The sequence below is a fragment of the Eretmochelys imbricata genome, chromosome 23 (assembly GCF_965152235.1).
Source record: "Eretmochelys imbricata isolate rEreImb1 chromosome 23, rEreImb1.hap1, whole genome shotgun sequence".
NCBI classification, from domain to species: Eukaryota; Metazoa; Chordata; order Testudines; family Cheloniidae; genus Eretmochelys; species Eretmochelys imbricata.
The window spans coordinates 16,118,777-16,139,637 of NC_135594.1; the positions used below are offsets into that span (position 1 = coordinate 16,118,777).

At 68.1% G+C, this 20,861-nt stretch overlaps 1 protein-coding gene across 1 annotated transcript; it reads left to right on the forward strand.

Moving 5' to 3' along the window:
• Positions 1 to 2,158: 2,158 nt before the first annotated feature.
• LOC144279177 (methyl-CpG-binding domain protein 1-like) lies at positions 2,159 to 20,127 on the forward strand. The gene is given in 23 exon segments (XM_077840661.1): positions 2,159 to 2,213; positions 2,216 to 2,282; positions 4,917 to 5,127; positions 6,242 to 6,284; positions 6,287 to 6,458; positions 6,827 to 6,912; positions 7,263 to 7,303; positions 7,774 to 7,897; positions 7,900 to 7,916; positions 8,031 to 8,147; positions 9,344 to 9,394; positions 10,041 to 10,115; positions 10,569 to 10,628; positions 11,636 to 11,692; positions 12,198 to 12,227; positions 12,229 to 12,279; positions 14,314 to 14,478; positions 15,574 to 15,762; positions 16,617 to 16,767; positions 16,770 to 16,816; positions 17,028 to 17,102; positions 17,384 to 17,491; positions 18,744 to 20,127. Coding segments are annotated over 23 exon segments (2,439 nt in total). The 5' UTR covers positions 2,159 to 2,173; the 3' UTR covers positions 19,206 to 20,127.
• Positions 20,128 to 20,861: the final 734 nt, after the last annotated feature.

The following is a 20,861-nucleotide window of genomic DNA, read 5'->3' on the forward strand; positions in this document are numbered from 1 at the left end:
TCGGCCGTGAAATGCCGTCCGGCGACACGAGCTGCCCGCGCGCTTGCTGCCGGCCCGTTTCCCGCGAGCCCCTTGGGCTGCCGAAGGGCCCCCGCTGTGCGGAAGAGCCCGCCCCTGGCAGGTGTCCACGGCCGGAGCTCGGTGGTTTTCAGCTGTAACTCGGCTCGTGACGTTGGGCTGGTTTTTGTGCCCGACACGCTCTGTGCGTTCTCCTCTCGGCTGGGAGAGGCTGTCGCGGCTGGGGCTGGAGCTGCCAGTTTGCCTGTTGTTTAGGTCTCACGTGGTGCGGGGTGGGGGGGGGAGGCCCCCCTGTCGGAAAGGGAAAACAAGGGGGCTGAAACGCGTGAGCTGGCAGGATGTCTCTGGGCCTGGGCTGCCGCCATCTGAAATGGCGTTAAACGGACACGCAGAATTGGCTGGCTTCCCGGTTGGTGGCAGTTCAGCAGCCCCCACAGGCACGGCTCGCCTGGCACAGAGCCGCAGCTGGGGAAGAGCCGCACCGCGCCCCGCGCCCTGCCGGGTGATGCGGTGCAGCCACCTCTGGGCAGGGGCCAGCTGGGGAAGAGCCACGCAGTGACGCCATGTGTGGGTGGCTTGCGTGGTGCTGAGAGGCGGGCCAGGTCTGGAGTGCGGGCCCTGTTGGGAACAGCGCACGTGCGGCTGCATTGGGTAGGGCTTGACCTGTGCTGAGATGCAACCGTTTCTGGGCAGGGGCAGCTGCAGAACAGCCAAACATGATGCCGCATAGCGACAGCTCTCCCGGCACTGCAATGCGGCCAGCTCTGGGGCAGGGGGCAGCTGGGGGAACAGCTGCACATAACGCCTGCTCTCCCCGGTGCTGAGATGCGGCCAGCTCTGGGGCAGGGGGCAGCTGGGGAACAGCCACACGTAACGCCGATAATGCCTGCTCTCCCAGTGCTAAGATGCGGCCAGCTCTGTGGCGTGGGACGGCTGGGGAACAGCTGCCTGTAACGTCGCATAACGCCGGCTCTCCCGGTGCTGAGATGCGGGCCACCTCTGGGGTGGTGGGGCGGCTGGGAACCACCGTGCTGCCGAGTGCTGACTTCGGAGAGTGCTCCCTTATCTGATGGGGGCAGTGTTGGGCGTGCCAGAGACGGGCTGTAACTGCTCACGCTGGAATGCGGCCAGGCGTTGGAGCAGGAGCGCGGGGCCGGGCTTCCCACTGACCTTGCGGGCCTGAAAGCTGAGCCGCCGTATTGGGCCTTATCTCCTCCTCCCTTCCCGAGAGCCCTGGCAGGGTCCCGGGGCTGCAGGATCCAGCCTGGTTGGAGACGCCCACGTCGCTCGCCCCTCCGCCGAGGAGCAAGGCATGCTGGGCCCGGGCCTGCGGAAGGATCCAGGATCAAAGCCTGAGCAGCGTGAGTCATGCTCCCCGTGGGTGCTGGCTCCCGGCCGCTCCCTGTGCCCGGAAGGAGGGGGTGGTGGAAGGACAGGCCTTCAGTCTGGGCGCCCTGAGCCTGAAGCCGGAGCCCTCCCAATGGCCCTAGCGCTTTGCTCACAACTCGGCGCCTGGCGAGGTGTTATGGGCGGCTGTTCCTGGCTGCGCCACCCAAGAGGTGGCTGCATCTTGGTGCTGGGAGAGTCATCCCCAGGTGGCGTTATGTGCGGTTGTTCCCCAGGTGCCTGCCCCAGAGGTGGCTGCATTTCAGTGCTGGGCAAGTTATCACTGTCGATGGTCGGTACTGTTGTTTGTGTGTCCAGTTGTCAGGGTGATGTGATTTCTTAAGCTGGAGCCTCATTACTCCCAACCTTTATTCTGGGATGATAACCCTTCAAGGAGGGTCACGTGAATTAAGTGTCCCAGTAGCTGGACTCCTAGAGTCTATTCAAACTGTGGGAGTGGGGTCTGGTGATTAGAATGGGGGGCTGGGAATCAGGACTCCTGGGTTCTCTCCCTGGCTCTGGGAGGGCAGTGGGGGCTAGTGGTCAGAGCTAGCCCAAGCCCTGGGAGCGGGGTGTTAGTACTGGTAAACAGGCTTGGCCTGAAATGTAGAAGCTGTTCCTGGACACAGAGCGTTGTCCACCCGAGCCCTGGGCGGAGGGGTGGGGGCACAAGGCCAGTGGGGAAACCTGACCCCCATCCAGCTGTGCTGACTCCCCCGTCTCTGTCCCCGCAGTAGCCGCTCTGCCACCGCTCCCCCAGCTCAGCGCCATGTCGGAGGGCTGGGTGGACTGCCCCACCCTGGGGCCCGGATGAAGCGCCGCGAGGCCTACCGCCGATCCGGGGCCACCTGTGGACGGACGGACACCTACTATCAGGGGTACGGATGCTGCCTCCTCCCTTGGGGGCAGGGGGAGGGGCTGGGCAGCCCCCGCCGCAGAGGGTCGGGACGAGGATCGTGTTCTGCAGAGCCACAGTGACAGCCGGTGTGGATGCGGCATGGGGAGGGGACACTGAGGCACAGGAGGGCCTCAGCTGGTCAGAGCCAGAACTCTGGGCTCCCCTGGGATTCAGGCACTACCCCCTGCAGCCCCCTCGCTCCCTGGATCTTCTCCCCCCCCTTCCCTGGCCTGGCATCTGGGATTCAGGGGCCTCCAGCCTCGTCACGCAAGGGTGCTGGCCCTGACCCCTGCCGGCCCTGGTGCTCCTGTGGGAGAGGAGCTGCCTGTTCCAGCCATGCAGCCCCCTCTGAAGACAGGGTGCGTCTGTCTGCAGCTGGAGATAACTCTGCTCTGCCCGCCCCCACAGGAAACCGGCTCCGCTGGATGGAGTCTATTTACCTTCTCCAAAGCCAGCTGGGTTATAAAGAGCAGCTTTTGCTGTGGGCCAGGACTCCTGGGTTCTCTCCCTGGTTCTGGGAGGGGAGTGGGTGTCGAGTGGGTTAGAGCAGGGGGGGCTGGGAGCCAAGACACCTGGGTTCTATTCCTAGCTCCGGGAGGAGAGTGGGGTATGGTGGCTCAGAGCAGGGGGGCTGGGAGCCAGGACACCTGGGTTCTCTCCCTTGCCCTGGGACAGGAGTGGGGTGTGGTGACTCAGAGCAGGGTGGGCTGGGAGTCAGGACTCCTGGGTTCTCTCCTCAGTCTCCCCCCTGAGTTGTCTGCGTGTGGATCAGGGTGTGCGTCTCCCTCCCAGCCCCCGAGTCCGTTGCTGACATGTGTCCTTTTTCAGTTAAAACCCGCATGTTAGGAAATGAAACCGTCCCCCCTCTGTCCCCTCCCCCGCCCGCCCTCAAGGCATCTCGTTGGTTGTGCGGTTCTCCCTCCAGCCACCAGAGCCTCGGCGTAGCCACCCTGGCTGGGCCGAAAGGCAACGTAGCGCTGCCCACCCCGGTGGAGTGCGTCTCTTCTCCCCACCCCCCCGGGTCTGCTCTTGTGTTGCATTGTTAGCCGGGTCACAGTAGTGTCTAGAAACTTGGGGGGGGCTCCCTGTATCCCACAGCATGTCTAGTCCTAAACAGCCTAGGAGGGCAGGACTTTGCTGAAGGATAGACCCCCCAGCGGCTGCAGCCTTGGCTTAGGGCCCTCCCCCGTCCCTGCACGCCGCCTGGCCGTGACCATGGTCCAGGGCGTCTCTCCGCCTCCCGGCCCCTGGCATCCGTGAGGCTCTCAGCTGGCTAGAGCCTTCCAGGGCAGCCCAGCCGGGGCCCTCGCCGGCCTGGCTTCCTTGCGGCTTGGGCCATGCACGGCGCGTCCGGGAAATCCGCGCCGGAACCGCTCCCCGCTCCCTGCCAGCCCGGTGGCGAAATCATCCTGGCTCTGCCGAGAACCAGGGGCTGGGAGCTGAGGCGTGGCCAATCCGGGTTATAAACTGACTAGTCCAAAGTGCAAGGCCGTGCCGCCGGTGGGGTTAGGAACGAGATGTTCTGCTCTGAGCCGGCATGGCTCAGCTGAGGAGTGATGGCGGAGGCGACAGGGCTGGGTGGAGCGGTCGGTCGCAGGGGGCATGGGCGAGCCTCGGACGGATCAGGCGCAATGGAGAAATATTAGGCCTCTTGAGTCACGCTTCCAGCTCCAAGGGGAAACACAAGTGGGGGGTCTGGTTGCGTCAGGAGGGAAACGAGTTAGTGAAACGAAAGCCCGTCGTCGGCCCGAGGGGCAGTGCAGGCTGGGAAGGAGAAGGTTCCCGACAGACTGTCGTGAGTGTGGGAGCAGCCAGCTGAGATCTAGGCGGTCTCGGAGGCCGAATTAGCTGCGTAGGGGGCATGTTTTGCCGTGTGTGGGGCAGCTGTAACTGCTCGCCGGCCGCTGTTTCCTTCCGCCGGCCGGTCCTTCCCTCTTAACGCCCCCCGCTCGTGGTTGTCTCCTGGGGAGCCCTGGCCCCCCAGATCCCTGGAGGGGAAGATTATCCAGGCAGCGATCCTCCGAGCTGGTTTTTTGTAGCGCCCTCACACCCTCCCCTCCTGCGGGGTCAGAGAGGAACAGATGGCTCCAAATGGCTGGCTGGCACTTCATTTATCCCCCTGGCTTGTCAGACGGCTGTCCGCACCCTGGCCTGCTCTTCCGCTGTGACGGGGGGAGTCGGATTCAGTAGCCATGAGTCCCCCGTGCCCCACTTCCCAACTCCTTTTAACCTCCTGTCCTTTTCACCTTAAAAGAGAATTCTTCTGCTGTGAAATTCCCAGTCTCCTGTCTGAGCCCTTCCCTTCCTGTAGGGGGCAGCGTCTCCCTCCTCCCCTGTAGCGATTGGCTCCAAAGCAGAGTTGAGATTGCGTCTCGGGTGCTGAGTTATTTCATCCCTGCCAGTGCCCCCTGGATATTACCTTGTGGCCGTGAGTTCCACAGCTAACCCTGCACTGCCTGAAAAAACGGCATTCCGCGAGCGAGCCTGTTTCTCCCGGCTCCCTTTGGCTCCAGGCAGGAGCATCACTTCGCAGGGCTGGGTATTCCCAGCCCCCCAGACCAGGCTGGGGTGCCCTCCCTGACGCCAGCTCTGTCTCTGCCTCCCCCTCCTGCAGCCCCAACGGCGAGAAATTCCGCAGCAAGATCGAGCTCACCAGGTTCCTGGGGCCGTCGCAGGACCTGACCAACTTCGACTTCAAGAACGGTGTGCTCCGTGACCCGCCCCCCAAGGTACCGGGGCGGTGGGGACTGGAGCGCACACAGGAGGGTCGGAATCGCTGTGCCAGGCCTGACCACGAAACTCGGCTGGGTTTCTTGCCAACGCAGGTGCCCCCTCGGCTGACCCGGAGCTGCGTCCCCTTTTTAAATCGATGCCCAAAACAAGTCCAGCAGTTCCTAATTGGCCCGAGACCTCCCCATCCATGATCCTGTTGCTCCCCTCTCCTCTTCCCAGGGCCTGTGCGTTCCTGCCCCTTAGGAACGCCCTGAGGTGATGAATTACCATCCCCTCGTGCTTAGCCGGCACTGAGGGTTGGTGATTGTAGCTGTGCCCGGGGCTCCGGCAGAAACACAGGTCGCCTTGGTCCATCTGGGTGAGACTCACAGGCAGCCGGTGACTCTCAGACCCGGAAAGGGACACGAAGGACTGATTGGAAACCCAGATCGGCCTGAGTGGGCCCAAACGCGCCCCACACACTAATTTCGCAGTCCCCGGCACCTGGCGCCCACGGAAAGCCAAGCCAGGAGGCGGGGTGCGGCGTGTACCTCACCCCGCCAGTCCCCATGTGCCCGCTGGCATCCGGCAACACCTCTTTTAGACCCGTTTTCCCTCCCACCTGCGGCCGGGGTTCATTACGTCTCACCCAGCGAGTGAGTTGTCATTAAGGTCCCCTGCGTGCCACACTGCATGTCCCGGTGGATCGGCTCCGGCCACGGGCGGTTGGCTTCTTGCACCAAAACTCCCTCCAAAGCGGCAACGGTAAACCAGGCCTTTCGCGCTCATGCGGTTGGCTCACGTGTCGCAAGCTGCTGATTGTGCAAGCATCCGCCCTTGGGCCAGCTGCTCCCAGTGCTGGCCGGACCGGAGGACGTGCTGCACGGCCTGCTGGGAACGTTGGGGCCTACTCGGGTTCCGTGCCGGCGTGGCTGCCATTCCTGCTAGTGAAAAACGTTTCCCGGGGGCTAGTGGTTAGAGCAGGGGGCTGGGAGCCAGGATTCCTGGGTTCTCTCCCCGGCTCGGGAGGGGAGTGGGGTCCAGCACATAATGCATGGTTGGGTCCGGGATCGCAGGGCCGTGCTCCGTTTCCCTCAGAGAGAAGAATTCGGGGGAGGGGGGGAATCACATGGGGCCTGTTGGGGAAGGCCTGGCCAACCTCCGCATGCCACGTTGCCGGGGGCCGGGACCCCACCTGCAGCCCCACTCATCTTGCACCCCATGCAGGTGAAGAAGGCCCAGAAGAGGCGCCTCTCACTGTCGGAGCCAGAACTCCCAACCCCCCTGAGCAGCTGCCCCCCAAACAGCGACCCGTGAAGCCGGAGCCCCCGGAGCAGCCGCCCCCGGAGCAGCGGCCTCAGCCCCTCCCAGAGCGACGCCCCCGGAAGCGTCCGGCGCCCCCACTGGAACCGCAGGAGTCTGCACAGGATGGCGTAGTGCGTGAGTTTCTCCCAGCCCCCCTGGGGTGCCCCGTCCCCTGAGCCCTTGGGTCACAATGCAAACCGGCTATGGGGAGGTGCAGAGAGCCCAGCTAGATGCTGGGTTCTGTCCCTAGCTCTGGGAGGGCAGTGGAGCCTAGTGCTTGGAGCAGCGCTAGGGCTGTGAGCCAGGACTCCTGGGTTCTGTTCGTCCATGGAGACGTCCCAGCATCCACCGGTCTCTCTCCCCGGCAGATGAGCTGCCTGGCAGGGCCCCCTGTCTTCCATCCCAGCCTAGCCGGGTCCCTGCCCCCCCGTGGGTGGCTGTGAGCTCCCCACCAACCTGGGGTGTCCCAGGCGTGGGTCCCTCAGCAGCCCCCCTTCTGCCTTCCAGATGCTGCGCCAGCTGCCAGAACTGCTTCCCCGGGGTGATGCTGCCCAGCCAGAGACGCTGCCGCTGGCTGTGCCCGGACTGCCGAGGTGGGTGAGCGGGGTGGGTAGCACCTGGCGGCTGGGGCCGATGGCTAGACCCCCTCCTGCTCGGGGTCCTGCTGCTCCTTTGCCCAGCTCCCTAGTCCCGCCGAGAAGGAGCCGGGCTGCGAACCCAGGTGTCCTGTCCAGACTCCGCCCCAGAGACAGCTGCATCTCAGCGCCGGGCGAGCTGTCCCCCGTGTGGCGTGGTCTCTGTGGCCCAGTTGCCCCCCCCCCCCCCCCCCCCCGAGGTGGCTGCATCCCGGGAGACTAACCTGTCTCGGGCCCAGCTGCCCTGGGGCCGCGACCTGTTGTATGGCGCGTCAGCCACTGGTGCCAACGCTGCTTGTTTCTTTCAGCCCAGAGGAGAGACTTCAACAGGGAGCAGCGGTACTTCAAGGTAAGAGCCAGGCCTGGGGCCAGGGACTTCTGGGTCACTGTGTGCAGGGGTTGGGGGTGGGTTGAGGGCCAGGACTCCTGGGTTCTCTCCTGTTCTGGGAGGGAGTGGGGTCTGGTGGGGTAGAGCAGGGTGGGCTGGGAGCCAGGACTCCTGGGTTCTCTCCCCGGCTCTGGGAGAGGAGTGGGGGTCTAGTGGTTAGAGCAAGGGGAGCTGGGAGCCAGGACTCCTGGGTTCTCTCCCTGGCTCTGGGAGGGGAGTGGGGGTGTAGTGGTTAGAGCAGGGTGGGCTGGGAGCCAGGACTCCTGGGTTCTCTCCCCGGCTCTGGGAGGGGAGTGGGGTCCAGTGGCTAGAGCAGGTGGGGCTGGGAGTCGGGCCTCCGGGGGGCTGGGGCTGTTTCCCTGGTCCCCTCCTTGCGGGGGCGGGCGAGGGGCCGTGGACTGCGCCGGCTGAAGGCCCTGCCCCTCTTGCAGCGGGTGGGCTGCGGGGCCTGCCAGGCCTGCCAGATCCCCGAGGACTGCGGCATCTGCACCGTGTGCGCCGTGCGGGCCGAGGACCCCCAGCTCCGGATCGGCAGGAAATGCCTCCTGCGCCGCTGCTGAAAATCGTCAAGAAGGTACCGGCCGGCGCCCCCCCGCCCCCCTCCCCCGGCCAGCCGGCGCCCCTCACTCCCGCCCCGCAGCCCCGGTCGGCGCCCCTCACTCCCGCCCTCTCCCCTCTCCCCGCGCAGGGCTTCGGCTGCGGCGCCTGCCAGGGCTGCCAGGCCACCGAGGACTTGCGGCAGCTACTGAAGCCCGGCCTGAAGCGGCAATGGAAATGCCTGAAACGCCGCTGCCTCAAGAAGAAGGTGGGGGGGCAGCTGGGCTGGGGGGGGGGCTGCGGAACCCTCCCCCCGCGTGGGGCGGGGCCCCAGCCTGGGGGGCTGCTCCCGACTCCCCCTCCCCAGGGCTTTGGGGGAAGAGGAGGGGCAGGGTGGGGCCCCTGACCCCCGCATGTTTGGGAAGGCTCTGCTGCCCCTTTCAAGGGGTGCCACGGTGAGGGGGAGAGCGCCCCCCAGCACCCAGCCCCTCAGCGCCCGGCCCCGACTGCCAGGGGAGATCATCCCCCGCCCACCCCCCCGTCCGCCCAGCACGGTGCCCCCCAGCGCCCGGCCCCGACTGCCAGGGGAGATCGTCCCCCACCCAGCCCCCCCATCCCCCCAGCATGGCGCCCCCCAGCACCCAGCCCCGACTGCCAGGGGAGATCGTCCCCCGCCCAGCCCCCCGTCCCCCCAGCATGGCGCCCCCCAGCGCCCGGCCCCGACTGCCAGGGGAGATTGTCCCCCGCCCAGCCCCCCGTCCCCCCAGCATGGCGCCCCCAGCGCCCGGCCCCGACTGCCAGGGGAGATCGTCCCCTGCCCAGCCCCCCGTCCCCCCAGCATGGTGCCCCCCAGCGCCCGTCCCCGACTGCCAGGGGAGATCGTCCCCCGCCCAGCCCCCCGTCCCCCCAGCATGGCGCCCCCGACTGCCAGGGGAGATCGTCCCCCACCCAGTCCCCCCCGTCCCCCCAGCACGGCGCCCCCCCAGCACGGCGCCCCCCCAGCGCCCGGCCCCGACTGCCAGGGGAGATCGTCCCCCACCCAGCCCCCCGTCCCCCCAGCACGGCGCCCCCCCAGCGCCCGGCCCCGACTGCCAGGGGAGGTTGTCCCCTGCCCAGACCCCCTTCCCCCAGCACAGCGCCCCCCAGCGCCCGTCCCCGACTGCCAGGGGAGATCGTCCCCTGCCCAGCCCCCCCACCCCCAGCACAGCCCCTCATCCCCCCAGCGCCCGGCACCGACTCCCAGGGGAGATTGTCCCCTGCCCAGCCCCCCCCCGCCCCCAGTACAGCCCCCCATCCCCCCAGTGCCCGGCCCCGACTCCCAGGGGAGATTGTCCCCCGCCCAGCCCCCCTTCCCCCCAGCACGGCGCCCCCCAGTGCCCGGCCCCGACTCCCAGGGGAGAGCGCCCGCAGCATGGCACCCCCTAGTACCGCAGCTGGGGCTAATGATCTTCTGGTGTGGAACAGAAATCGGTGGTGGCGAAGAAGGCAGGGTACGGCCCCCGGAAACTGACCGTCGTAAGTACCCACCCTGCTCTTTGGAGACCCCGCTGCACAGCTTCCCAGCATCCCCTGCGGCCTGGGCGGTGGTGGGGGGCGGGCATGGTTTCCCAGCATGCCCTGCCACCTGTGATGGGGGAGGCATGGTTTCCCAGCATGCCCTGCAGGTGGCATGATGGGGCAGGTCCGCTTGTTTCCCATTGGGGTGGAGGCATCATTTCCCAACGTGCCCTGTGGGCCATGTGTGGTGGGGGGAGGCGCGGCTGGGGCCTGGTTGTGGGGTCTGGCCTGGCCACGCCACCCCGCCCCGTGGCAGCTAACGGCCTCTCACCCTCTGTCTGCCCGGCGGGCGGCAGGACGGGCCCTCCCGAAACCGCCCCTTGGCCCCGCCTGACGCTGGCAGGGGCAGTCGGCCGCTGCTGCAGTGCGGGGCTCAAACCCCCCTTTGTCTGCATGGGGATCCCTGCCCGCTGGGGAGCTCGCTGCCCCAGTCCAGTGATTAGAGCAGGGCGGGCTGGGAGCCAGGACTCCTGGGTTCTCTCCTGGTTGTGGCCAGGGGTGGAATGTAATGGCAGCGCCGGGGTCTGGGTGACTGTGCATCTCTCTCTCACTCCTTCCTGTCCCTTCTTCGTTCTTTCTTTCCTTGTCGCTTCCCTGCCCTCAGGACGGGCCCCCCGCCAAGCCCCAGCTCGCCCAAGGGAGGCGCCGCAGGAGGCTGCCAGCGGCTGGGCCCAGCGCTGTGAGTGGGTGCGAGCGGCAGGGAGCGCTTCTGGGAGATCGAGCCGCCCCCGCAGGGGTTGGGGGCGGGGCTGGGAGTCAGGACCCCTGGGTTCTCTCCCGGCTCTGGGAGGGGAGCGGGGTCTAATGGTTAGAGCAGCAAGGGCTGGGAGCCAGGACTCCTGGGTTCTCTCCCGGCTCTGGGAGGGGAGCGGGGGCTAGTGGTTAGAGCAGCAAGGGCTGGGAGCCAGGACTCCTGGGTTCTCTCCGGGCTCTGGGAGGGGAGCGGGGTCTAGTGGTTAGAGCAGGGGACGGGGCGGGATTGGGTATCTGGTTCTCCACTTGCCTCGGCCTGCGGGGCCCCCATGGAGCGGGGGGCCCGTGGCGGCTCTGCTCTGGCTCTGTCCTCCTGCCAGCCTGTCCGCGCTGCCGCGTCCTGCGAGCGTCTCTTCTCTTCCTTCTCTGTCTCCGCCAGGATGGCCTGGCCCCTAAACCTCGGCGCCGTAAGAGGTTAACCCCTGCTGCCGCAGCCACAGTGAGTGCGGTGCCAACCCCCCCTCCCCCTCCCGAGAGAACCCTGGTGTCCTTGTTCCCAGCCCCTGCCCCCCAGAGCTGGGCAGAGAACCCAGGAGTCCTGGCTCCCAGCCCCACAACGTTCCCCACTCCTAGAGTCTGCTTTGGAAGGGCCTGGTGCACGCAGAGTTAACCCTAGAGATGGAGGAAGGGGGGACACAGGTCCTGCTCTGGGCAGGGACTTTGGCACTCCTCCCCTGCCATGCCAGGACTCCTGGGTTCTCTCCCCAGCTCTGTGAGGGGAGTGGCTCTAGTGGTTAGAGCAAGGGGGGCAGGGAGCCAGGACTCCTGGGTTCTCTCCTCGCTATGAGGTCTCTGGCTGGTCCTTTCCCCTTGGCAGTAGGGGTGACCAAGGCTGTGTCTGGCGTGCTGGGGGGCACTCTGCATTCCATCGGGGGAGGGAAAGGGGGGGAACAGGAACCCCAATGTTCAGTGTCCAGCCTTGTCCCCCGTCCTAGCACTATGGGGCCTGAGCTCATCTGGGTCCCATAGGGGCTGGGCAGGGCCAGGGGCTGGGCGAGCTGTGTGGCCCCTGGAGCTGCCAGCTGGCCCCTCTCCGCCGTGGGGTAGCTGTGTGCCCCCTCCTGTCCTGCCAAGGGGGCCTGAGCTGGGCCGTGGTGGTGACACAGGGGACTCCTGGAAGCCAGTGCAGCCGGATGGGTGACAAGCCAGGGAGCGGCGATCCAGCCCCATCCTCTAGTACCCACCCAGCTCAGGTTGGGTGATGGACCCAGGTGTCCGGGTCACCCTCCCCCACCCTGAATTCTGGGAGAAGAGGAGAGACCCAGGTGTCTGGGTGGTCCTCCCCAGACCAGACTCCAGAGGAGGAGGGCCCCAGACATCCTGGCCGCTGTTCCCCTCCTCTCCTTCCAGGCCTTGCATGTGTTCTGCAGACGGGACACCGGCGTCCGGGTGACCCTTCCACCTCTCCCCCGGCCCCTCACCCTGTCTTCCCTTTGCTCCCTCCAGAAATGGAAGCCGTCGCTGGAGCGAGACCCCGGTGGCCTTTCGGGCTCCCGGCGCAGGGTGAGTGAGAGACGGGGCCGGAACCAGCTCAGAACTGCCCGGCACAGTGGGAGCCCCATGGGCTGGGGTGGGGCAAAGGCCGGGGCTGAGACAGTGAGGGGAGTGCGGTTGAGGGATTAGAGCTGGGGGGCTGGGAGCCAGGACTCCTGGGTTCTCTCCCCAGCTCTGGGAGGGGAGTGGGGACTGGTGGGTTAGAGCAGGGGGCTGGGAGCCAGGATTCCTGGGTTCTCCCCAGGTCCGAGGGGAGTGGAGTCTAGTGGTTAGAGCTGGGCCTACCGCATAGAACTGTAGAGTCTGGCTGGCCCCGAGCCCCCTCATTCCCATAAGCCGGTGTCAGTTGCCCCCTGAAGCTGTAAATCCGGGTTCACCCAGCCTGTGTTGCAGGGCTCTGTGGGGCAGGGGGCTGGGCAGCAGGGCGGCGCTTAGGGAGGAGGGATTGGAATGGGGCAGGGCTGCATCGGCTCTGGGGCCGGGGGTAACCCCTCTCCTCTCTCCGCCACCCCAGAAACAGCTGGGTAAAGTGAAGGAGAAGAAGAAAGCCGGGCCGGCCGCCGAAACACCCGAGTGCCAGGACCCGGAGCAGTGTGGTGAGTGATACTCTCTGTGGCGTGGGGTGGGGTCCAGCAGGGGGTGCTGTGGCACGGCCAGGCCAGAGCTGTAGAGATACCTAGCGGGGTGACTGCACGGGGGGCTCTGGGAGTCACAACTCGTGGGTTCTCTCCATGTCTCCGGGTGGGCAGTGGGGTGTAGTGGTTAGAGCTGGGAGCCAGGACTCCTGGGTTCCACCCCTGGCTAGGAAAAGCCTGGCTGGTGGTTCTGTGGCTGACACTTCCCCCAGGGCTCCCCACCCAGCCCGCGCACTGCTCCGTTTCAGGGAGTGTCTTGCCTGCGTCTCATGCCCACCGTGCCCCTCCCTCTCCGTGGGGCTTGGCCGTGGGCCGCGGAGCGCCGCCCTGTTGTCACCCGGCCCTGCCCTGGTGCCCCGCTGCCCCGGGGAGGCAGGCCTGCTGGGCTGGATCTGCTTACGTTTCCCTGACGCCGGGCACAGCGCCCCTTGTCCACCTGCCAGCCCCCGCTGCTGGCCGGCTCTGCCAGGGCCCCCGCCTCGCTCGCCGCCTGGGCCACCCCGACTCCGGTTCCCTTGGGCCTCCTGGGAGAGCTGGGCGGGTCTGGCCCGATGTCCCAGGCCGCCTCGAATACTAGGGCGGGAAGGGACGTCGGCGGGTCCAGCCCTGGCGCTGAGATGGGACCAAGTGGACCTAGATTCTCCGTGTCAGGGGCTCGTGCGACCTCTTCTTAAACCCCTGCGCGGGCGCGGATCCCTGGGTCCGGCGGGGGCTGTCCTGGGGCTCTGCTCAGCTGACGGGGAGCTCCTGGCGACGCTGGGTCCCGGGAGCCAAACTCGGGTAGGAGCGGAGAGGGATTTTGCCTCTGGATCCGGCCATGGGGCAGCCCCTGCTGCGGTCCTGTGGCCTGTTCCCGTGCCCGCAGTTCGAGGAGGAAGGGGGTCGATCGGGGAGGGGTCACAGGGAGGGAGGCCTGGAGCACCAGCTGTTGAGCTGAACAAAAGAAGTGGGGGGCTGGCTCGCTGAGTCGGCACGTCTCCACCCCGCGAGGCTCTGCCTGGGTGCCGGGGAGTCGGCGCCCCAGCCCCCGGTGACGGGTCGGGGCTGGATTCGGGGAGCGGAGTTGGAAGCGGGAGATGAGTCGCCTCTAACGTGTGCCTTGCGTGGGCAGGAGGCGCTAGATACCCGAAGGCAGAAGCGAGACCCACGAGGTCACGCTGTCTGAGTCCGGGGGGCCGCACCGGGCCCCCCGCCTGGGGATCGGCCGGCCCTCGCTCTGAGTCCGGGGGGCCGCACCAGGCCCCCCGCCTGGGGATCGGCCGGCCCTCGCTCTGAGTCCGGGGGGCCGGGCTGGGGTCGGCCGGCCCTCGCTCTGAGTCCGGGGGGCCGGGCCCCCCCGCCTGGGGTCGGCCGGCCCTCGCTCTGAGTCCGGGGGGCCACACCAGGCCCCCCGCCTGGGGATCGGCCGGCCCTCGCTCTGAGTCCGGGGGGCCGCACCAGGCCCCCCGCCTGGGGATCGGCCGGCCCTCGCTCTGAGTCCGGGGGGCCGCACTGGGCCCCCCGCCTGGGGTCGGCCGGCCCTCGCTCTGAGTCCGGGGGGCCGCACCGGGCCCCCCGCCTGGGGTCGGCCGGCCCTCGCTCTGAGTCCGGGGGGGCCGCACCGGGCCCCCCGCCTGGGGTCGGCCGGCCCTCGCTCTGAGTCCGGGGGGCCGCACCGGGCCCCCCGCCTGGGGTCGGCCGGCCCTCGCTCTGAGTCCGGGGGGCCGCACCGGGCCCCCCGCCTGGGGTCGGCCGGCCCTCGCTCTGAGTCCGGGGGGCCGCACTGGGCCCCCCGCCTGGGGTCGGCCGGCCCTCGCTCTGAGTCCGGCCCCCCCGGGCCCCCCCGCCTGGGGTCGGCCGGCCCTCGCTCTGAATGCCCAGGGCCCCCTCAGTGCCCCCCAACCCACGCCGTGCGCCCCCTTTGGCAGGCCGGCGGTGTCCCGGGGGCGGGGAGGGGGCCTGTGCGCGGCCAGCCCCCCCGCGCTCTGACCCGGCGCCTCTCTCCCCGCCCGGCAGCTCTGCTCCAAGAGCCGGCGGAACCGCAAGTGCGGCGAGTGCGAGGCCTGTCTGCTGAAAGCCGACTGCGGCCGCTGCGACTTCTGCCGGGACAAGCCCAAGTTTGGCGGGGAGAACCTCAAGCGCCAGAAGTGCCGCTGGAGACAGTGCCTGCTCTTCGCAATGGTGGGTGCCCCGCCCGCCCGGCTTGCGGGGTCTGGCTGCTCCGGGGGGGCAGGGCCGCGGGGCGAGCGCTGAGCTGGAAGGGACCGGAGGGGGCTCGCCCCGGCTGGCGTGGCTCTTGTGGGCTCTGGGCTGGGGCTCCCGTCCTGTCCGGCTGTGGGCGTTGGAGCAGGCCCTGGGGAGGGGAGCGGAGCCAGAGCCCGTTGATGTGGGGCACGCCCCTCCCCTCGCCCAGGCTCTGTGCCCCACATCAGGGCAGCGTCTGCCCTCCCGGCCCTGAGGTCCCCGGCACTTCGTGCTGCCCGCCTCCAGCCCTCTCGTCTTGTGGCGCGGAGTTCGGCAGCCGCCCCCACCCGCGGGGAGCGGGTTCTGGGCCGGCAGAGCGTGGCTTTGTCCCTGGTGGATTCGTTTGCCTCCCGGGAGGGTGCTTGGGGCCCAGAGTTGCCGGGGGCTTAGGCGCCGAGCTCCCTGGGATGTCAATGGGAGTTGGGTGCGGGTCTTAGCGGCCGGTGGGTTCTTCACCTGCCATTGTCAGGGCCGTTCGTCTGGGCCTGGGACGGAGTCGGAGTCAGAGCCACTGTCCAGAAGGGGCTTGTGAAACCGGACGCCTGGGTTCTCTCCCCAGCTCTGGGAGGGGAGCGGGGGTCTAGTGGTTAGAGCAGGAGGGCTGGGAGCCAGGACTCCTGGGTTCTTTTTCTCTGCCTTTTTGTAAATCTGGACCCTTGATGCCAACATCATGACCAGGTGTCTGCGTCCCGCCGCACCTTCTGCACCCTCCCTGTGCAGCCGAACTCCCCCCCCCTGCACCCCGCTTTCCAGGGCAGGGGGGAGGGGCCCTCCCAGCCGGGGGAGCGGTGTGTGCAGGCTGGGGGTGCGTGGCCTTTGTCGCTGGCTGGGGAGGAGGCAGCGGGCTCCGGGGGAGGGGCAGGAGTGCAGGGGCCCAGAGGCCGTGGCAATGGGCAGGACCGGGCCGACTCTCGCTCTCCCTGTCTCTCTCTCTCTCTCTCTCTCTCTTTTTCTTTCTCTCTCTCTCTCTCTCTCCCGCTCGCCGCCTGCCCGGCTCCGGCTCTGTCTCTCCCCTCTCTTTCCCTTCCCCAGAAGCGGCTGCTGCCGGCGGTGTGGAGCCGGGCGGGGCAGGCGGAGGAGGGGGCGGGGGCGCTGGCCCCCCGGAAGGCCTGGAGGCGCAGGATCGGCCGCAGCCGCCAGCCGGCCCGGATCAAGCAGGTGGGGCGGCGGGTCAAGGGGAGCGGCCAGCAGCGCTGGGTTCGGGGCAGTGCCCTGCCGCAGGTAACTACCTCCCCCTGCCCCGCCCCCCTGGCGGCCCGCCCCCCTGCCCTGCCCTGCCCGCCCCGGCTGTGGGGAGCCCCCCACGCGGCGCTCCCTCTGGGGCAAAGAGACTCGCGCTTCTCTCTTTCTTCCTGCGCTCCGCCTTTCCCGCTCGTCTTTCCGGCCCGGTTACCGCTCAGCCTTGCGGGAGGGGAACCCAGGACTCCTGGGTTCTCTCCCTGACTTGGGAAAGGGAGTGGGATCCAGTGGGTTTGGGAGGGGTGGGTGGGCTGGGAACCAGGACTCCTGGGTTCTCTGCCCGGCTCTGGGAGTGGAGTGGGGTCTAGTGGTTAGAGCAGAGGGGCTGGGAGCTGGGACTCCTGGGTTCTCTCCCTGGCTTGCCCTGTGACTTTTGGGCAAGACCCTCCCCCTCTGTGTGCTTGTCCCCATCAGTGACTTGGGGTGGTGACAGCGTGTGCATCAGGGCGAACCGGGACGTTGGCTGCACTGCTAGGCGGGGAATTTCGCTTCTCCCCATAGGCTGCCTGCATTCGGCTCACTCTGGGAGAGGCGTGGGGTCTAGTGGTTAGAGCGGAGGCGGGGCTGGGAACCTAGGACTCCTAGGTTCTCTCCCAGGCTCTTGGAGAGGAGTGGGGGGGTCTGGTGGTTAGAGCAGGGGGGTAGTGCGGGGGCTGGGAGTCAGGACTCCTGGCTTCCTCTCCCTGGCTCTGGGAGGGGAGTGGCATCTAGTGTTAGAGCGGGGGAGGCTGGGAGTCAGGACTCCTGGGTTCTCTCCCTGGCTCTGCAGTGGCGTGGGGGGTGGCTGTCCGTGGGGGGCTCTGTGCTGCCCCCTGACGCTGTGCTCTGCCCCGCAGGAGAAGGAGCGCCCGCCGGGCGGGGAGCTGCGGTTCCTGGCGGAGAAAGGGGTCACTGAGGCGCCCGGGCAGCTGGTGCTGCTGAAGGACCGGCCGGGCAGGGACTTTGTCCTGCTCCGCGACGCCCCCCCGAGCTTCCCCCTCCTGCTGCAGCCGTGAAGGAGGAGCCGGCCACACCCCCACCCCCTGGCCGCCTGGAGGTGAGAGGGGGCAGCCGGGCCGTCCCCCCATTCCCCCCGGGGGCCTGGGTGTCCCCTTCAAGTGGCGCCCAGCTCGGGGCCAGTCCCTCCCCTTGGGGTGACCCAGGGGTCCTGGTGGCCTGCCCCGTGCTGGGGTGAGGGCTGGAACCTGGGCCTGCATCCCCCCGGCGCCCCCCGCTGAATCTGCGGGCTCAGTCCTCTCTTCCCCCAGCAGGAGCCGGCCCCCACCCTGCTCATCTCCGCCCCGCCCCTGGTGAAGCAGGAGCCTGGATGGGACCTTGCACCGGTAAGAGCCACCCCAGCTCCCGAGAGCCCTCTTCCCTCCCAGTGCTGAGGATAGAACCCAGGAGTCTGGGCTCCCAGCCCCCCCCTGCTCTGACCACTAGCCCCCACTCCCCTCCCAGACCCAGAGAGAGGAGCCAGGACTCCCCCGCTCTAGCCACTAGCCCCCACTCCCCTCCCAGAGCCGGAGAGAAAACCCAGTCCTGGCTCCCAGCCCATGTTTCCCTGGGAGCTGCCCTGGGCAGGATTTGGGGTGCCCCCAATGCTCACCCATCTTCCTTGCAGGTGCCAGCAGGGGTGCCCCTGCGGATGGAGGGCCGGGGGCTGGCCAGGGAAGTGGTGGTTCTGGACCCAGCTGAGAAGGACGAGGAGGAGGAGGAGCGCACCCCGGTGGTGAGTGGGGGGTGCTGGGTGCAGGCATGTGATGGGAAGGAAGGGTGCTGGGTGGGGGGGCCTGTTCCCTGAGGGCCATGAGAGAGTGGGGTGAGCGGGGGCCTGTGCTGGGGTTGTTGGGGGTGGGGGGGCTGGCACTGGGGGGCAGGGGCGGTATTGGGGGCATGTTGGCAGTGCTGGGGGGCTGGTGCTGGGAGACAAGCAGTATTGGGGGAGGGGGCAGTTCTGGGGGTGTCTGGCCCTGGGGGGCAGGGGGGCAGTGTTGAGGGGTGCATGGGGGCAGTTCTGGGGGGGTGTGGCGCTGGAGGGCAGGGGGCAGTGTTGAGGGGTGCATGGGGGCAGTTCTGGGGGGGTCTGGCACTGGGGGGCAGGGGGCAGTGTTGAGGGGTGCATGGGGGCAGTTCTGGGGGGGTGTGGCGCTGGAGGGCAGGGGGCAGTGTTGAGGGGGGCATGGGGGCAGTTCTGGGGGGGTGTGGCGCTGGGTGGCAGGGGGCAGTGTTGTGGGGGGGCATGGGGGCAGTTCTGGGGGTGTCTGGCCCTGGGGGGCAGGGGGCAGTGTTGTGGGGTGCATGGGGGCAGTTCTGGGGGTTTCTGGCCCTGGGGGGCAGGGGGCAGTGTTGAGGGGGGCATGGGCGCAGTTCTGGGGGTGTCTGGCCCTGGGGGGCAGGGGGCAGTGTTGAGGGGTGCATGGGGGCAGTTCTGGGGGTGTCTGGCCCTGGGGGGCAGGGGGCAGTGGTGAGGGGGGCATGGGGGCAGTTCTGGGGGTGTCTGGCACTGGGGGGCAGGGGGCAGTGTTGAGGGGGGCATGGGGGCAGTTCTGGGGGCGTCTGGCCCTGGGGGGGCAGGGGCAGTGTTGAGGGGGGCATGGGGGCAGATCTGGGGGGTGTCTGGCCCTGGGGGGCAGGGGGCAGTGTTGTGGGGGGCATGGGGGCAGTCCTGGGGGTGTCTGGCCCTGGGGGGCAGGGGGCAGTGTTGTGGGGGGCATGGGGGCAGTTCTGGGGGGTTCTGGCCCTGGGGGGCAGGGGGGCAGTGTTGAGGGGGGCATGGGGGCAGTTCTGGGGGTGTCTGGCCCTGGGGGGCAGGGGGCAGTGTTGAGGGGGGCATGGGGGCAGTCCTGGGGGTGTCTGGCCCTGGGGGGCAGGGGGCAGTGTTGTGGGGGGCATGGGGGCAGTTCTGGGGGCGTCCGGCGCTGGGGGCACCGGGGTGGCACCCGGCAGCCCCCCCTCACCCCCCGTCCCCCCTGTGCCCGCAGATCATGGAGATCTACAGCCTGGGGGCGCTGGCGGGGCGGGCGCCCCTGGACCCGGTGCTGCGGGAGTTCCTGGCCGAGCTGCAGGAGATCCCGCTGCCGGCCCACTGGGAGGTGCAGCCGCCCCTGGGGGGGCCCGACCTGCGGCTGGTCCAGCGCTCGGCCCGCTCCACCATGGCCGCCACCGTCATCCACATCCGCCCCGGCCTCTTCTTCCAGGTGGTGGCGCGCCAGCTGCCCGTGCCCCCCGAGCACGAGGTCTACGCCAGCCACCCCGCCCGCCTCACCACGGTGGACGAGGTGGTGGAGCTGATCTGCGACCTGGAGGCCTATCGCCTCTGCCCCGGCTGGCCGGCCGGCTGGCACGCCGGGCAGCGCTCCCAGGCCTGCGACGTGCTGGTCTACTCGGGCTCCTGCCCCCAGTGCCGCCTGAACCCCTGGCCCTCGGGCAGCGCCGGCCCCTAGGCGCCCCCGCGCCCCCAGAGCTTCTATTTTTGACACTGGAATCGGCTGGACCCTGCCGGGTGTGGGGGGGGGAGAGGGTCAGAGGTGGGCACGGCCGGGGGGGTGCTCGGCACCAGTTTCTTTTCGTTTGTTTGTCCGGTCTCCCCCCCCCACCCCAGCCGGGGGAGGGCTGAAGGGACATTTCCCTCCCTCCCTCCCTCCCCCCCCCCCACTGTGGTCACATGAGCGGCTCTAGCCAATGAGGAGCTCTGTCCCCCACGTCGATTTCTTCTGTGCCCCCCCCAGGCGGGGCAGAGGGCTCCTTCCTCCTGAGCCCCCCGACCCCTTCTGCAGTGACTTGGGGGGCATGGATTTCAGATGTCATCTTAATTGCTTTAAAACCGCCCCCCGCCCCCCATTGGCCTGGGTCTTCCCCCACCCTTTGTGGGGGGCAGACGCATGCTGGCTTCTCTCCCCCCAAGTGATTGCTTCATCTCCAGCATGGGGGGGGGGTCGATCCCCTTTCTTTCTTCCCCGTCCCCAGTTTAGGTTCCTGTTTTAAAACTTGAATTCTTTGTTGGTGGCGATTTTTCTGCTGCAGGTGAGAGGGGACAGCCCCCGGGGGGGGGGGAGGTTAGAGGACATTGGTTGCTCTGAGGGGGGGGTAGAGCTGGCCCCATGCTCCCCCCCCCCCCTTCCCCCCTGGCAGTCCGAGGCTAGTGCTAATTTCAGGGAGTTTCTGCCGAAGCCATAGCTGCATCCTTGGTGGGGGACGTCTCCCCCTCCCCCCCACAGTGGCCGGGGGGGCAGGGTGTGAAGCACAGATCCCCGCCCCCCCACCCCCTGTCAGGGTTAGTTCTGTTCCTCCTCTTCCCGCCCCCCCCGCACAGAAAGAAAAAATGCGAAAAAAAATTCACCCCCCCCCCCCCTCAGAAACTTGTCTCTATTTTTTTTATGTATTAAAAGTTTTAATGAGTAGATGAGGGCTGGGTCCTGCCTCTGCTTCCCTTGGGGGGGGGGGGGGAACGACACCCCCTCCGGGGGCACGAAACCGTTACCCCTGGGTGGGGAGGGGGGCCATCTACCCTGGTGTCCTTCCTGGCACCCATCAGAGGGGTCCTAAAACTGAGCATAGCTCAGCGTGGCTATAGGTTGGGCGAGGGGCAGGGTAGGAGGAGTACAAGCCCTATGGGGAAACTGAGGCAGGTGCGTGGATAGGACTGCCCCATGATCAGGCAGCCAGTGACAGCCTGGGAGAGAACCCAGGCATCCTGGCTCCCAGTCTCTTCTTCTTCCTTCCCCCCTCCTCCCCAACTCTAACCACCAGACCCCACTCCCTTCCCAGAACCGGGGAGAGAACCCAGGAGACCTGGCTCCCAGCCCCCACCTGATTCAAATGCCCCTTCCCCTGGATGTGGTGCCCCAGTGCCTTGTTTGGCCGGCACTCTTGGTTCAGGGGTTCAGTGTTTATTGGGGGGGGTGGCACAGCCCCTGTGAGGCCAAGATGGGGCTGGGATCATCTGGCCCCCAGGGTGGCTTTTGCGGTGGGGCCTGGGGATCCTTCAGGGCCTTTGCTGTCTAGCCCCCTTGAGCCAATATCCCATCCCCATGCGAGTCTCCCAGCCCACCTGCCATGCCCTGCCCCTCTGCCAGCCCCCCCCGCCCCCCGGCCACTGC